We start from the raw sequence: 17,830 nt of genomic DNA, 5'->3' as shown, positions 1-17,830 counted from the left end.
GAATTTTATCCCTGTCTTCCGAACTTGGGACTCGAAAGCATTCGCATCTACGTCGTGTTATTTATAACACGCCAGAGTCCTTTGCAGTCCTTTCTCCACCCAGCACACTTCACGCTGGTCCCTCTCGGCTCGCTGACATTAATGAATTCCTCTTGAGAACCACCTCCTTCACCTATCAGCGGCTCCATCAACACTAATTCCCTAGCTGGTCGGTGGGAATTGGAGTGGGACGTTTTCGGGTCTCAGGAACTCCCCAGCACACTCGGGCACCTCGGCAGGGCTCGGCGTGCTGTTAAACCCTCGGCTCCGGCCCGCAAAGGTCGCAGGGAGGCTGCTAATTGCCTAAGGATTCTCCCCTCGTCGGGAGGTGGCCCTGGCGGGGCTCTAACTTCCTCGGTTTCCCTTCCCGGCGCACAGACGCAGCGTGTGCCGCTCTCCACTGCGCAGGAACTTCCCCGGCCTCAGCTCGCACTCAGAAACGCCGAAGCCGGCTTTTCGCACGCTCCCGCCGTCCTCCTCCTGTGGCCGCGCTCCCTGCGCCGCCGCGCGTGTCCTCAGGGAGCCTCTGCCTCCCTCCGCCTCCCCCGCCCCGAGTGCCCTTCAGCGGGTGCCCCCCCCCCCCTAGCGCCCCCGCCCGGCCGACGCGAGGGGAGCGGGGCGCGCGCGCCGGCGGCGGGACGACGTGCGCGAGACGCACGGCCCCGCGCGGAGCGCCGGAAGGAGCCGGGCCGGAGCCTCGCGCGTCGTGCGCGCGCCGCCGCCCGCCCCCAGGCCCCGGCAGCGACCTCGCGCGCGCGCACTGAGGCGCCGCCGCCGCCGCAGCCGCCGCGGCTGCTGCTCCGGCTGCTGCAGGAGGCGGCGCTGGCTGGCGGCTGCGCTCGCTCCAGTCGGCGAGCGGAGCAGCGAGCGAGCGTGTGTGTGTTTTTTAAAGATGGCCGGAGCGGCGGCGGCGGTGGCCGCGGGAGCAGCAGCTGGAGCCGCCGCGGCAGCCGTGTCGGTGGCGGCTCCGGGCCGGGCCTCGGCGCCCCCGCCGCCCCCGCCGGTGTACTGTGTGTGCCGGCAGCCGTACGACGTGAACCGCTTCATGATCGAGTGCGATATCTGCAAGGACTGGTTCCACGGCAGGTAAATAAACCCCCTCCAGCCCCGCCGCCGCCGCCGCCGCGGACGGCCACGGGCCAACCGCCGCCGCCGCCGCCGCGCCGGCCGCCCCGCGCCCCCCTCCGCCCGGCCGCGGCGCCGAGCGCCGAGGGGCCCCAGCTCCGAGCCCCCGGCCCGGGCAGCGGGGCGCGCGGGGCCCCGGGCTCGCCGGGCGCCGGGCGGGCTGAGGGGGGCTGGTGGGATCTCCCGGCCGGGAGAAGAGTCGCCACAACAAACGGGAACAAAGGGGGCCGGCCGAGAAGTTGGCAGGGGGAGACCGGGGCGAGGGGACGCGGGCCGGGGCAGGCGCCGGCGGAGGCGGCGGGCGGAGCGCCGGCGGGGCCCGCCGCCCCTCGCGGCGCCCGCAGCCCGGCCGCCGCCCCGCCCGCCCGGGGCTCCGGCCCGGAGTCGCCGCCCGGCCGGCCGCCCTGCTCGGCTGGCCGCAGCGCCTTCCTTCCGGGCGGCGACCGGCTCGCCCCAGCTCAGGGTCTCCAGAATTTGCCCTCTTCCCCTCCCCCTCCGCGGTCCCCGTCGCGCCCCCTTCCCCGGTCTTTATCAAACTTCCTCGGCCGCGGGACACTGGGACGGGGGCGTCGGCAGCGCCAGCCCGGCGAGGCTCCGAGGAGTAAACAGAGCAACAGATGAGGCACTCTCGGGGACTTAAAAGATGCCAGTCGGAAGTTTGGGGCCGGGGGTCCCGGGCGGGGCGGCAGGTCGGCTCTGACCGTGCCCCCCACCCGCCACCCCAGCACACCCGGTCCTGGCGGGGGTGGAGTGGTCAGCGGGGCCCGAACGACAGCCTCTGGTCCCCAACCCCCTGAGTCGCCCCCGCGCCGCAGCTCAAACTTTACAAAGAGTGAAATTTCCCGTCGCCGAAGGGGCCGGCGACACCCGGACGGCCGGGGGCTCGCATCCGGGGGGCCTGGTGCGGGCGAACTTTGGCCGGCCGGTGGGCACTTTGGGTCGGGTGGCGGGGGCGGCGAGAGTCGCCCTCTGCCTCCGCAGCCGCCTGCGTTTCGGGTTTGACGTTTGTGAGAGCTCGGGCCGCCTCCGCCGCCAAGCCGTCGACTCGTGTGTTTTGTAATCAAAGTGTGAGGCTAATAAAGGGCGGCGCCACAGCCTCTTGACTCCGGCGTGGGAGGGATTCGCAGGCATTTAAACAAAGAAACTAGTTGGGGTTGGGCTCCCAAAGTCCTTATTTGGGTGTTGTGGCAAAGCCTGCGGTCACCTTTAGGTGAAGCAGGTTACGCGAGCACCGTTTGGTGTTGTATCTTAGCGAGAGTACGCTCACGGCTAATAGCAGATATGGTGACTGTGATTGTAGGAAGTGTCCTTTGATTGACAGCAGGACATTTAAATACAGCCTCCGCTCCCCCTCCCCAATTTTACAGAAACACTGCACGACCAGGCCAGATGTCTTAGTCTCCCTCTACTGGCCCTGGGAGAGAAAACCGCTTCTGTTACAGCGTTCTTTACAGTGTTTAGAGCTAGGTACAGTTAGTTTTACTTAATCTTCAAGTAGTTTTATTTAATCAGGTTGCACAATTCTGACGGCGACAACAATGACCACCCCCCCTCCCCTGCCAAATTGTCACTGTAAAAGAGGGACAGCGTCTTAATTTTGTATATCAGGTAATCTTTCACAGTCTGGTCTATGCTAAGGGAATATTATTACAACTTTGGAACATGTAATTAAGAATAAATTATCCAACGTTCTTTTTTTATTATTCCAAAGCGATTTTTTTCTGTATTTTGATTATATGTAAAGCCGAAATTTGAACATACCAAATTTTGCCAGTTCTATTTCTATATCCTCTGTTCCCATAACATATTCTAGGCAACCGGAGTAGATTATCCAAAAATCTAGGTTACATATAGAATAAAACCAGGATCCCTGGTGATTATGTAAATAGTTACTTTTTTCAAAAAACTATTTTAGCTGCATAAGAAATTTGTTCTATTGTGTGATGTAGAGATGTGATACATTAATAAATTTTAGACTAGAATTTTCTTAAATCTTAATTTAGGCAATTTAATACTATAGCCATGAAAAGCTGCAGGTAGGTTATGGAGAATTTTGTGACATTTAAGTATAAATTTGAAAACAGAAGTTTGAAGGGAAAATAAAGAGGGCATATATTGAAGGAGGGAGAGTGAGACCAAAACATAAATTTATCACATAAATTTGTGTGATTTCATATCTGTGGAAGTGACTCTGAAATGTTTTGTTTTGTTTTTTGACCAGCAGTCCTTGAGAATTTTAATGTGGTTTAGATGTCACAAGTTAGAAAATTTAGTAATAACGCCCTGCCATGCAAAAGCAACATCTTCTTAGCAAATTTCTTAATCAAGTATGGGTAATTTGGCAACATTTGAGAAGATAATGTTTATTGTATCATAAAAATGAGTGGTGGTTTTCTTGAACACCTCAAAATATTCTTTATGTATTAATTATTAAACAAATATCATTTGCTGAAGTGAGAATTGGCCACTCAAATACTAAGGTACAGTTTTAATCTTCATGCTCCGCTTTCTTTTGGTTTCCAGGGGTGGTCTGTCTGCAGAGGAGGAGGGAGTGGGAGGGCTGATACAGAGAATTACCTTTACCAGGATAATTTTTTGATGATTTTATTTCTTCAAGTAGAAGAATTTTTTGAACTCAAGGGATCAGTGTTTTGGTATAAATTTGAGTTTACTCTATCTGGAGTTTCTGACATCAGGAAATCTGAAAAGTTTTTGCCCTCATTTAGCCTGACAGGGAAAGAGAGGCCCTTCCTTCATGCATTTCAGCCAGGCTGCAGAGTGGGTGGAACCAGCTTCCTCCACGTTTGAAGCTGTTGAACTACCGTATCCTTGGTGTTCAGGAATTCTTTCACTCCTCCTCTGGCTAAGCCTTTTTTCTAAGTGGGCGGGGAAAAGAACACTTGCCAGGGTACAATGTGTAATTGATATCCTAAGGATGGTGAGCTGAAGAATTAACAGGATTTTCTAATGAAGGTTCCTTCCAGCCTAGAGATGGAGTTCTTCCTCTCGGGAGTCCTTGGTGGAAGTAAGACAATGGAGATCTTTCCTGATAATGTCTCACCCCCTAATCTCTAGGCTAGAGGTCTTTCACATAGTACTCTTAATTTCATCCTATACAAAACTGCGTCACTGCCCTAATTAAATTGGATTATATCTTCTGTCTCCCCATAAGAATGTAAACACCTTTGTTTACTAGTCCTTTTAGTGTTGTATTCTCTTTGATTGACAAAATCAATATAGAAAAAATGGGGAGTACAGAAAAATATCAAGAATACGAAAGTACCCATGTCTTCCAGGGATTACCACTATTTTAACATTTAAGGTATATGCATAGATTTAAAAAACTGGAATTCATTTTATTCATTCCACTGTTAACTTTGCTAACATATATTTTTTCCTGTGTCTGTAATGTTCTTTAAAAACAGTTTCAGTGGCTGCATAATGTTTAATTTCATAGAGGTACAATATGTTTTCACATCATTCCCCTTTTAGTTTTTTACCTTATTTACTGCTACTACTTGCAATTCCTAATGATGGATGGTTGACATCCTTCTAAACCATTGTGAGCATTTCTAATATGTCCATAGAATAAATCACATGCGTTAATACATGCAAAACACTTAGAAGTCTGGCACTTGTAAGTATCCAATAAGAAATTTCCTTGAAGTAGAATTATTAGTCTCAGGGCACAGATCTTTTCAAGCTTCTGGTGCCTGTTGCCACATTGTCCTCCAGAAAGGTTATTCCAGTTTAGACTCTCACCAGCACTGCCCACTTCTAGTTCCCTGTGTCATCCATAGTCTAAAGTATTATTAAACCCTTCCCCCAGAACCAATCAAACATGTTGCCAGTCTGCAGATAATATTTCCACCAGAAGACATACCGAAGATTGTTTGCAGCTGTACTATTCATATTATCTCCAAACTGAAACAGCCTGAATGTCATCAACAGTGGATTTGATAAATTGTGGTATATTCATAAGACAGAGTGCTACCCAATGATTAAAAAAGGAATGCACTATTGATGCATGCAATAACATGGGCAAATGTCACAGATACAAAGTTGAATAAAAGAAGCCAGGCACAAAAGCGACTACTGTTTGAACCTAGTTATATGAAGTTCAAGTACAGGAGTAGTTGGGTGAGAGAAGTCAGACTGGTGCTTACCTCTCTGGGGCTATTTACTGAGAGGAGACCCAACCAGGAGAGCTTCTGAAGTTCAGGAAATGTTGTGTATCTTGATCTTGGGTGGTGGTTACATAAATGTACGCAATTGTAAAAATTCACTGAGATGTATGTGCACTGGAGATCTTTCTTTTTAAGTTTACTTATTTTGAGAGAGAGAGGAAGGGAGAGAGGGAGGGAGAGAATATGAATGAATGAATGAATGAATGAATGAATGAATGAATGAATATATACTGGGCAGGCTCCACATTGTCAAGGGCAGAGCCTGCCCAGTGTAGGGCTCGAATCCACCAACTAACTCGGAGATCATGACCTGAGCTGAAGTCGGATGCTTAACCGACTGAGCCCCTTGGGCTCCCCTAAATAATTGCCTTTCTTTTTTTTTTTTTTAAACTTGAGAGAGAGAGAGAGAGCGCACATGCACATGAGTGAGGGGCAGAGGGAGAAAGAGACAGAATCTTAGACAGGCTCTGAGCTCAGCGTGGAGCCCAACTTAGGGTTCTATCCCATGACCCTGGGATCATGACCTGAGATGAAGTCAAGAATCAGCTGCTCAACCAACTGCACCACCCAGGCGCCCCCTGCACTGGAGACTTTTTAAAAACGATTTTATTGTTGAAGTGTACTTCAAAATTTAAAAAGTTAATAATTTGCCAATTTGGTAGCTGATGTATGGTATTTTGCGATTTTTTTTCTTGTCCCCGTCTTTAATGGGATTGCCGCCTGTGTTTTATTGTTAAGTATGATGTTGGCTTTGGCTCGGGGTTTGTGGTATGCGTGGTGCTGTTCTTGGTGCTAGGAGTATAGCAATGAAGAAGATGTTCCTTGCTCTCTTGTAACTTATATTCTAGTGGGGGAAGATAGATAAGTATATATTACAAAAGAAAAGGAAATTGACCAAGGAAAAAAAGAAAGGCTGGGAAGTAGTATAAAAGGCCGCTTTTATGTGGTGTGATTATGGAAGGCCTTGAGGAGACATTTGAACACAAGAATATTTTTGATTTTGCTCAGGTATATTTTGAATAGAGGAGTAAACGATTTGACTTAACCTTTAAAAGCTTCGTTCTGGCTGCTATGTGGAGAATAGACAGAGAGGCAAAGGTGACAGGCCGACCAGGAAGACGGCTGTTGTAATCATCCAGGTGAGAGGACTTTAAAAGTTGGAATCAGTTTTGGTAATTTTCAGATGTCATAAAAGAATGAATGAAAAGCTTCGTTTACGAGAAAAGAAAAATTTTATCTACAATAGTGCTATTTGGTAGCAGTTTCTCAGGTCCTCACCTGAAGTCATCAGAGTCCTGGAATTCACTCAGACACTATTGAATGCTTTATACCAAGTGCTAGGCACTGTTGTGTTAGATGTATTAATTAGCTCATCTATTTCTCATAGTCACCTTGCTGGGTAAGGGTTATTGTTATCCTTATTTTACAGATGGGATCTGAGGGTTAGAGAGGTTACTAACTCTTCCAGCGTCCAAAGCTAGAAGGTCTTAGAGCTAGCATCTGAATTCAGGTGAGCTGACTCCTGAGCTCGCTCTCTTGACCAGTAGTGGGCGGTATTGGGTTTCTTCCCCCTAGTCTGCCTTTATCCTGGGATGGGGTGAGGGGGGGCATTGGTGGAATAGATGCAACAGTTTCCAGAGAGATACATCTATAAACATTGTACTTTTGTTTTTGTTCTTTATTAAGTTATTGTCTTTGGCATGAATATATTAAAAATGGTCATAACTGCTTTGGGAGTAGCACTTATAAAATATTTGAGAAGTTTTATAACTTTGTTTTCATGCTTGTTATAATGGGTTTCTTATTTTTATTTACTTCTTTATTTCTTGTTACTTTATTACTTTTTACATTAGGGATAAAAATTATTTTTAAAATTTATTTTATATATCTTCTTAAAGGTGAAATTACTTTTAGTGTTACGACATAAACTTACTAGGTGAACGTGTATTTCCCTATAAGAAAACGAAAAGCCCATTTGAGGAACTTATCAATATCTTTTTTTTCCAAAGTTTTATTTATTTATTTTGAGGGAGAGTGAGCATGCATGCGAATGAGTGTGTGTGTGGGGGGGTAGGGATAAAGGGAGGGAGAGAGAATCCCAAGTGGGCCCCAAGCTGTCAGTGCGGTGCCTGACTCAGGGCTTGAAATCAAGAACTGTGAGACCATGACCTGAGCTGATATCAAGAGTCAGATGCTTAACCAACTGAGCCACCCAGAAGCCCACCCCCCCCCCCCCGCCCCGCCACTTTCTTTTTGAGATGACAGTTTATCATAAGAAAATATATGAGCATTCTTTTCATGTGTTTGACTTATAAAATTGAATATATGTGTACTTGATTTTGCTATTGAACAAAATCTGTTTTGATGTGGGAGTCATCTCAGGCTGCTTGGAGGCAGTGACATAGTTCTCTCATCAACTTTTTTTTTTTTCTTTTTTTTCTTTTTTAACTCTCAGTTTGGGGAAGATTTCTGCTTGGTATGCTCTCATATCCTGTGTTCTTAGGTATGAAATTGATTTTACTGAATATCCAAGGGGAAGAATGCCTTTATATTTGATCTGAAATGAGGATTTAAGAATAATGGAACAGGTGTAGAGGAATTTGATTATAAAGCAAGCTTTACTTGGTTTGAGCAATTCAAACCCCACAATAATTTGCACAGCTTTTGAACAGTTGACCAGTGTTGATCTTGCAGCTGCTACCAAGTTTCTGATTCTTTTTGGAAGTGACATTTTGTTACTATAGTGATTGTTTACTTTTCCATTAATATTATTAGTATTATACTTTTCCATTAATTATGGTGTGAATTAATAGAAACTTGGATGATTTTTGTGTGTGTTTCTGTGAGTCCTGGTTCCTTTTATTGGAGACTGGTTTTTAGAAACGAAGGTCTGGCATTAGATGGGCTTTTTGCTTGTAGGCGTTCTCCATGACAAAGCTAGGAAATTTATTATGCATACACAACTGTATTTGTTTCTGTTCCATCTATCTGTATGTTTTAAAACCTACGAGTTTTCATAATCATAACTTTGATGCTAATCTAATACTACAGAGTTCAGTTTAGCCTTCTCCCTTTCCTTACTTTTAACTTTTTTGTCCAGCAGTGGGTTGGACAGTCTAGCTCTTATTATCTGCAATATAGTTATGTTTTCTTCCATCCTAGTATGTACATAAAGTAGTTCTAGAATTGCTATACTACACTGTTGTAATAGATTTACTAACTAAATTATAGCATTTGTTTGTGGTTCTTTTTGTTTTTAGCCTTATACCTACAATATCTTTAGCTTTATAATACCAAATATGTATCTATAATATCTAGCCTATACTTTCTAGCTATCTATAACATCTAGTCAAACACTGTTTTCCACACTTAGGTTCTGTTCTTTTATCCCCCAATTTAGTGTGTCATGTCATTTATTTGTAATACAGTTGGGTTTATACGTTACTATTTGTGTTGGATTTTGGTTTCCTCCCACATCCTGGTTGGTTTAATTGTTGGTTTATACTTTGAGTATGTAAAGTATTACCATGATTCTGAGAAGTCGGAGTTACGTGAAAAGGTCTACTCAGAAGGCTCACACCCTGTTCATCTCTCCAGTACCTTTGCATCTCTTTTCCAGCTACCTCTCTTTAGTTTCTGATTTATCCGTTGTGGAGTTTTTGTTTTCCCACAAAATGTGGGAAGATTAATGTGTATTTTCTTTTTTTTTTTTAATTTTTTTTTTCAACGTTTATTTATTTTTGGGACAGAGAGAGACAGAGCATGAACGGGGGAGGGGCAGAGAGAGAGGGAGACACAGAATCGGAAACAGGCTCCAGGCTCTGAGCCATCAGCCCAGAGCCCGACGCGGGGCTGGAACTCACGCACCGCGAGATTGTGACCTGGCTGAAGTCGGACGCTTAACCGACTGCGCCACCCAGGCGCCCCTAATGTGTATTTTCTTGTATCTATTTCCTTTACACACGGGGTGGCTTATGATGAGTATTCTTTGTTTTTTTTCACTTAAGAATACATACTGGAAATCATCCCGTGTCTGTTCATAGAGCTCTTCCTTATTCTTTTTAACAGCTGTGTAGTACTCCTTTGTGTGGATGTTCCCTGTTTTATTCATCCATTCTCTTGTATATGGGCAGTTAGATTGTTTATAGTATTTTGTGATTACAAATGGCTACCAAAAAAGTATAACCTTGTGCAGATGTATTTTCATATTGTTGGAGGTATATTCAGGTTAGATTAGCAGAAGTAGGTTTACTTGGTCAAAAGATAAGTGCATATATTGTTTGTTAAGATTACCAGATTTCCCTCCAGAATTGTTGCACCATTTTGCAGTTCCACCAGCAGGATATGAGAGTGCATCTTTCCCCATGTTCTTGCCATCAGAATGTTGTCATGTTTTTTAATCTTTGCCAATCTGATAGGTGAAAAATAGTATCTCTGTGTGTTTCCCTAATTATAAATGAGTTTAAACAACATTTCATATGTTTGAGGGCATTTTCTTTTTTTGAAGATTGTTTATAACTTTTTCTGACTCTGTCAGGTTTTTGGAGCTCTTTACATTTTAGGAATGTTAGCCCTTTGTGGCATATGTAAATATTCCTTCCATGGTCATAGTTATTTTTATAATTTTGCCTGTGGTGATGTTTTTTATGCCATGCAAATGAATACACACACACACACACACACACACACACACACACACACATCACAAATATAGTCTTATTTACCAGTCTTTTATTGGTTCTGGATTTTGAGTCATAATTAGCAAGCTTTTCTCTACCCCAAGGTTAAAAAGGATTTTAACGGTTTTCTTTGAGAACTTGTATGGTTCTGTGTTCTTTTACATTTAGATCCCTAATACATTTGGAAGTTATTCTTGTATATGGTATGAAATAGGGATATAGTTTTATTTTTTTCTAAATAAATTTTCCTGTCGCAGCACTATTTATTGAAAAGTTCTTGGGGCGCCTGGGTGGCTCAGTCGGTTAAGCGGCCGACTTCGGCTCAGGTCATGATCCTGCGGTCCGTGAGTTCGAGCCCCGCGTCGGGCTCTGTGCTGACAGCTCAGAGCCTGGAGCCTGTTGCGGATTCTGTGTCTCCCTCTTCCTCTGACCCTCCCCCGTTCATGCTCTCTCTCTCTCTCTCTCTGTCTCAAAAATAAATAAATGTTTAAAAAAAAAAAAAAGAAAAAAGAAAAGTTCTTATTTGCCCCGGTAATTTGACATGCTACCTTTATCAGATATTGAAATTCTCTATATATGTGAATCAGTTTCTCCCCTTTCTGTTATTTTCCGCTGATCTGTTTATCTACTCTTATACCACTACCATACTTTTAAGTATGGCTTTTATTGTATGTTTTAAAGTCTGGTAACACCAGTCCCAGCCTTGCAGTTAGTTATTTTCAGTGTTTTTCTGGCTATTCTTGGGGGTGTATTTTTCCATATGAACTTCAGTAGCAACTTGTCTAATTTAATTAAAAGCTTGTTGATTATTTGAAAGCAAGAAACAGACTCTTAATTATAGACAACTGATGGTTACCGGAGGAGGGTGGATAGATTAAATAGGTGATGGGGATTTAAGGAGTGCCCTTGTTGTGATGAGCATTGGGTGATGTATGGAGTTGTTGAATCACTACATTGTATACCCGAAACTACTATAACACTGTATGTTAACTAATTGGAATTAAAATTAAAAGTTAAAAAAAAAAAGGCTTGTTGATATTTTACTGGTATTACATTGGCTTTCTAAATTAGGGAGAATGGACATTGTAATCCCAAGAACAGGGATGTCTCTTTATTTAGGTCTACTTAATGTGACTATCAGATACGTTTAAATGGTTTTTTTTTCTGAAGATTTTGCAAGTTTATAAGTTTATTCCTATATATTGTTTTCTTTGTTACTGTTGTAAATGGGCTTTTCTCTATCATTTGCTTGCTAATTGGTTATTGGTTGTATATATGAAGATTTGACTTCGGGAGTTACTTTTATTTCCAGCTATTTTACTAAAAGAATTGTTTGAGTTCGTTGTATTATCAGTTCACTAGAGGTTCCTATCATACCTATTCTGCCTCTAAATGAATTCTCTTATCTAATTGTACAGGCTTATCCCACTTGCAATATTAAATAGTGGTGGAGATAGTGGACATCCTTTCTTTGTTCTTGATTTTAGTGGAAAGGCCTCTGTTTCTTCATTAAATTAGATACGCTTTAGGCATAATTTATCCTATTAAGAGTCTCTTTAGGTTTTTTTTTTTTAATGTTTTTATCGTGAATGAATATTGAATTTGTCAAAAGACTTCTTCAGCATCTATGAAGAGAACCGTATGCTTTCCCTCTTACATCTGTTAATATATACATAACATATTTTTAAGTGTACCTTATCATTGGCTGGCTGGGAAGAATAGCCTTGTGGGAAAATATTCTTCACTACAGTGTTCACTAGTGGATATTTAAGTTGTATTCCTGTGATGCTTTGTACCTAAGTTTAAAAATATTATTCTTATGTGGGTCTTGAGAAACTCAACAGAAAACCATGGGGGAAGGGAAGGGGAAAAAATATAGTTACAAACAGAGAGAGGGAGGCAAACCACAGGAGACTCTTAAGTACAGAGAACAAACTGAGGGTGGAGGGGGGAGTGGGGAGAGGGAAAATGGGTGATGGGCATTGAGGAGGGCACTTGTTGGGATAAGCACTGGGTGTTGTATGTAAGCCAATTTGACAATAAATTATATTTAAAAAGAAAGATAAAAATATTATACTTATCTAAATTTTAAAACACCACTGCTTTTGGTCATTTTTAGTATTAAACAAAATTGACGAATCGAAGCGACATAAAGGAACAGATATACACTGAGCAACTAAATGAATATAATAGGAATCTCTAAAGCATTATTAATGATTCAGGAATATCTCTAAAGCAGCATTTTCTAATCTGTGTTTTGTGAACCCCCGGGGTTTAAAGTATCCTGGGAGTTTCTTTTAATTTGTCTTGGAAAAAGAGGAATAGCGTGTGTGTGTGTGTGTGTGTGTGTGTGTGTGTGTGTGTGTGTGTGTTTAATGCATTAGTTTGAGTGCCTCTGAGTGACATTCATGGGATAGTTAGTGGAAATCAGTTGAATGTTACCAAGATTGAGTTACTGGGTTGGCTTGTCATTCAGCTGAGTGCTGCTAGTTACCATGATGGTCTTGACTTTAATTTTTGTTTTTTCTAGAGAAGATTTCAAACATACACAAAAGTAGACCGAATAATATAATGTGCTCCCAGGTAACCATCACTATGCTTCAGTGATTATCAATTCATGACCAGTCTTGTTTCATTGAACTCTCCCTCTTCCCTTGCATTTTTTGTATTAAGATTTAAAAAAACTTTTAAGTAATCTCTCGCTCAAAACATGGGACTTGAACTTACAACCCCGAGATCAAGAATTGCATGCTCTACTGAACCAGCTAGGCGCCCCTGCATTTAGTTATTTTGAAGCAAATTCATGACAAATCATTTGTGAATATTTTAGCATGTGTATCTGTAAGATAAGGCATCTTATAGAAAAATACCGTATCACAACTAAAAATAATTGACAATTCCTTAATTTCATGAAATAGTCATTGTTCAAATTTTCACTTGTCTCAAAAATGTCATTAACTTTTTTTTTACTGTTTGTTTGAATCAGGATCCAAATATAGTCCACAAGTCTTTTAATCTGTAGCAGTAGTTCTCAACTGGATAGGTTTTGTTCCCCACCAGAAGATACTTGGGAATATCTAGAAACACTTTTGGTGGCACCGGGGTTTGGGGCCGGTGGACAGAGAGGGGGAATTGCTGCTGGAGTCGAGTAGGTAGAGGGCAGGGATGCTGTTAAACATCCGTGCACAGCACGGCCCCCACGAGAAAGAATTATCCATCCCTAAGTGTCACTAGTGCTGCTTTTGGAAAACCCTCATCTACAGATTTTCCTCATGTCTCTTATTTTCCCCTTGCAATTTGTTTTTGGTCAACAGTGCTCTTTTATCCTGCAAAGTTTTCCACTTTCTGGATTTTGCTTATTACATCCCTGCTGCATCTTTTAACATATTCTTCTCTTTCCTGTAAATTGGTAGTTGAATCTAGAGAAGCTTGATCAGATTCAGTTTTTTCCCTTCAAGAATATTTTATAGGGGTGCCTGGGTGGCTCAGTCCGTTAAGTGTCCAACTGTTCAGTTTGGCTCAGGTCATGATCTCGTGGTTCATGAGTTCAAGCCCTGCATTGGGCTCTGTCCTGACAGTGCGGAGCCTGCTTGGGATTCTCTCTCTGTCTCTCCCTCTGCCTGTCTCTCTTTCAAAATAAATAAATAAATAAATTTAAAGAATATTTTATAAGTGGGAGGTATAGTCTTCCATCAGGAAGCATAAAATGTTTGATTTCTCTTTTTGTCATGTTTACTGCCATTGACCAATGTCAGTATCCATTCATTTATTTATGAGTGGTTCCAAAATGATGATAATTTACTTACGTAATTCTTTTTTATTTACTAGTTAGAATACTTCCGTAAAGAGAAGATTTTTCTTTATCTACCCCTTTGGTTACCTAGTGGTACAGTTTGTACAGGAGAGGCGGAATTAACTGTTTCTTTCCCTTTATCACTAGTTTTGGAATTAATCGGCTTATTAGCATTCTTTATTGATTATTCGTTAAAGAATTATTTTAATGTATAACATTTATCAGCTTTAAGCAATATAGGGAGGTAAAAAGATGAATACAAGAAAGGGTTCATATCTCCTTTGACCACATACCCTGTAATTATTTTTTTTTTTTAATTTTTTTTTTCAACGTTTATTTATTTTTGGGACAGAGAGAGACAGAGCATGAACGGGGGAGGGGCAGAGAGAGAGGGAGACACAGAATCGGAAACAGGCTCCAGGCTCTGAGCCATCAGCCCAGAGCCCGACGCGGGGCTCGAACTCACGGACCGCGAGATCGTGACCTGGCTGAAGTCGGACGCTTAACCGACTGCGCCACCCAGGCGCCCCACATACCCTGTAATTAAAAAAAAACAAAACAAAAAAAATCTAGTGAGAAATTCAAGCAATATAGAAAGATGAAAAAATGAGAAGTGAAAATCTCTTGTCTCCTTCCTACAGTTCACTTCTCCAGCAGTAAACAACATTGACGGTTTTGAGTCACCATCCAAGAAGGCGGACATCATACAGTACAGATGATTCTATACTGTGCTTTTTTTTTTTTTAATGTTTATTTATTTTTTTTTAAAAAAAATTTTTTTTTTTCAACGTTTATTTATTTTTGGGACAGAGAGAGACAGAGCATGAACGGGGGAGGGGCAGAGAGAGAGGGAGACACAGAATCGGAAGCAGGCTCCAGGCTCTGAGCCATCAGCCCAGAGCCCGACGCGGGGCTCGAACTCACGGACCGCGAGATCGTGACCTGGCTGAAGTCGGACGCTTAACCGACTGCGCCACCCAGGCGCCCCAATGTTTATTTATTTTTGAGAGAGAGAGAGAGTGTGAGACACAGAATCTGAAGCAGGCTCCAGGCTGTCAGCACAGAGCCTGATGTGGGGCTTGAACTCACGAACGGTGAGATCATGACCTGAGCTGAAGTCGGATGCTTAACCAACTGAGCCACCCAGGTGCCCCTGTACTGGCTCTTTTTCATTTATTAAAATATCCTGGAGGTTGAGGAGAGCTTTTTGTAACAGCATAACAGGTATCTCATTCTTCTTAAATGGCTGCATAGAATTCCATTCTGTGAATTTCCCATAATTAACCTGGTTCTCTGATGATGGATTCTTCATCTGGTTTCTCCGTTTCTTTTCTTTCTTTTCTTCTTAGTACCTAACTGTGCTGTAGTATGTGTTATTTTTGTATGTTTATCTTTATTCTTGACAAGCATTTGGGTAGCCTTAAGATAAGTTCCTAGTGTTACACATTTTTAAATTTTTTTTATCTGTAGTCATATTTTATTTAAAAAAATTTTTTTAAGTTTATTTATTTAGAGAGAGAGAAAGAGAACAAGCTGGGGAAGGGCAGAGAAAGAGGGGGACAGAGGATCCAAAGCGGACTCTGCTCTGACAGCAGAGAGCCCTATGTAGGGCTCGAACCCACAAAATACGGGACTGTGACCTGAGCTGAAGTCAGATGCTTAACTGCCTGAGCCAGCTGGGCGCCCCTGTAGTCATATTTTAAAATTTATGTTCTAAGGGGAATGTTGAGCACAACCAGGAAGCAGAAGGAACAGTGATACTAAAATATAAGTTTGGTGAGCTTAACCCTACTAACTATGCAAATTTAACATACTAATTTACCAAGGCAGTAAGTTGCATTCATCAGCTAATTCTAATACATCAAAATCAATATTAGAGAACATACAACGACATATCCAAATTGTATTCTATTATGGGGAGGGGGAATAAAACATTTTCAGAATGTTTTGTGAAGAAGTGCAGAACTTCTCTTCCTTTGTAATTTAGAAGTATAGTTTTCCTTGAGCTCAAAACACAGGCATTTCAAATATCTAATATTGATTCCCATTTATCAGTTAGCAATCATAACAGCCTGACATCATGTGCAGTAAATTATGACCTTGTTCAAGTTGGGAGAACCTATACCATTGTAGATAATTTGGTGTTTTTTTTTTTTTAATTTTTATTCATGTTTGTTTATTTTGAGAGAGAGAGAGAGCATGAGCAGGGGAGGGGCAGAGAGAGAGGATCCTAAGCAGGCTCCATGCTGTCAGTGCTTAGCCCGTCATGGGGTTCCATCCCGTGAACTGTGAGATCATGACCTGAGCAAAGTCAAAGGCTTAACCAACTGAGCCACCCAGGTGCTCCAATTTGGTGTTTTTTTTTTTTTTTTTTTTTTTATGTGCACAAGCTGTTGTCAGATAAGCAGTTACTATTTGACAAAGAAATTGGGATAATGTCCACTGTGGTCCTTTTGATTTATATAGTGTTTTATGGATACTTTAGTATTAACAAATATAAAAAAGAAAATTAAATGGTCCTGGGGATCTGCTTGGAGGTCCTGGAGATATTCTTACTGCTCAGGAACTCCACAGACTATTTAAAAAACAATAGCAAAAACAAAACAACAACAACAAAAAACAAACCCAACAACTCCACATGAACAAAAGTCAGAACCGAGTGAGTTTGGATAGCATCCTAATTTAGTAAGTGACAAAGTGTGGGACAAGGCACCCTGGAAGCAGAGGCTTTCTGGCCAGTTCCCATCAATGACGTCAGAAACTTTCTGTGGCCTTCTGGGGAGGCCACATCAGAGCCTTCTCCCCCCAGAAACTGCTTTGTGGGTTCATGGGTTTTTCCTCTTCTCTGTGAGCTCCCACACTGCCTCACCTATCACATCACACACACTATATTGGAGACATGTGGTCAGTCCTTTTTACTTCATTGCTTTCTGAAGGAATTGTGGGGTATAAATAGTTTCATCTGCAGATTAGAGGAATTTGAGTCTTTTTACTTAATTTAACTTGTCACAGATATGACTCATATTTCTCTCTTAGAGTCTTCCCTATTTCAGTACTTTTTTAAGGCTGATTTTTTGTGTGCCTGGTTCTTTGAGTCACTTTCTTTTTTTTGCTAGGCTGTCCTTATTTTCTGTATATCAAAGGATCAGATCCCATGGTTACTGGGAGAGCAGAGTCTCTTCTGTTTGACTCAGGGAATTCTTTCCCCAAACCTGCTTTTCCAACCTTCCAAATGCCAAGTAGCCTGTGCTGGCCTCCGCTCCCGAATTTTCTTGTTCTTGCCTCTCCCTTTGTGGGCATCCAGCCTGTGGTGGGAGAGACCGGATCCCCTGATGTGAAATTCTTTTCGGTGTCCTCATTCCTTGAACCCCTTGTTCTAATTGTTCATCCACAGCCTTTCACGCACATCTTTTTCTCAGAATCACCTTGTTGGGGCTGCTCGTCTCTTCGGGAGTGTTACCTGACCCAGGCAGTTTCTCTTACTTCCTGCCAGTCGCAGAGTGCTTGTTTCCAGCCTTAGGCCTGGCCCCAGGCCTGCTGCATGGTTCTTTCACCAGCTCCATGCTTGGAGAAGTCCTTTTGTTTCTCTGGACAGAACAGAGGAAGATGATGGCATGGCTTTTTAGGACTTTAAGGTCAAGTGACGTTAGGATATGGGTGACTTTTCTTCCCTTTCTGTCTCTTCCTCTCCACCACATCAGTGAGTTTTCGTCTTATTGATCACCATCACGGTTTCTGCTGTATCTGTGTACTGCAATATTTATTTAACATTTTTCTTTGAAACGGCTTTAAATGGATTTTGGCTTTTTAAATTTAATTTCGTCCTGAACAAAGGTGTCTGTTAAATCGCATGTTTGCAGTACTCACTACATATTTGAATTTTTGTGAGAAAAGATGTATGTATTGAGATAAAGACTCTTTATCACAGAAAATGTGTATGTGTAAGATTGACAGAAGGGTGGTGGTGATTGATGACAGGGTAATTACAGACACAGGGAAAGAATACA

The 17,830-nt window shown here is 42.6% G+C and overlaps 1 protein-coding gene across 1 annotated transcript in view; it reads left to right on the top strand.

Moving 5' to 3' along the window:
* The first annotated feature begins 916 nt into the window (after positions 1-916).
* The window catches only part of KDM7A (lysine demethylase 7A), an 83,106-nt gene continuing 66,192 nt past the window's right edge, over positions 917-17,830 (top strand). Inside the window, exon 1 of the mRNA XM_030308560.1 lies at positions 917-1,125. Coding sequence (XP_030164420.1) covers positions 932-1,125 — 194 coding nt within the window. The 5' untranslated portion in view covers positions 917-931. The remainder of the gene's footprint in view (positions 1,126-17,830) is intronic.

Source organism: Lynx canadensis, chromosome A2, assembly GCF_007474595.2.
Source record: "Lynx canadensis isolate LIC74 chromosome A2, mLynCan4.pri.v2, whole genome shotgun sequence".
NCBI classification, from domain to species: Eukaryota; Metazoa; Chordata; class Mammalia; order Carnivora; family Felidae; genus Lynx; species Lynx canadensis.
The sequence above is the reverse complement of the archived record's forward strand: the minus strand, read 5'-3'. Positions and strand labels throughout refer to the sequence as shown.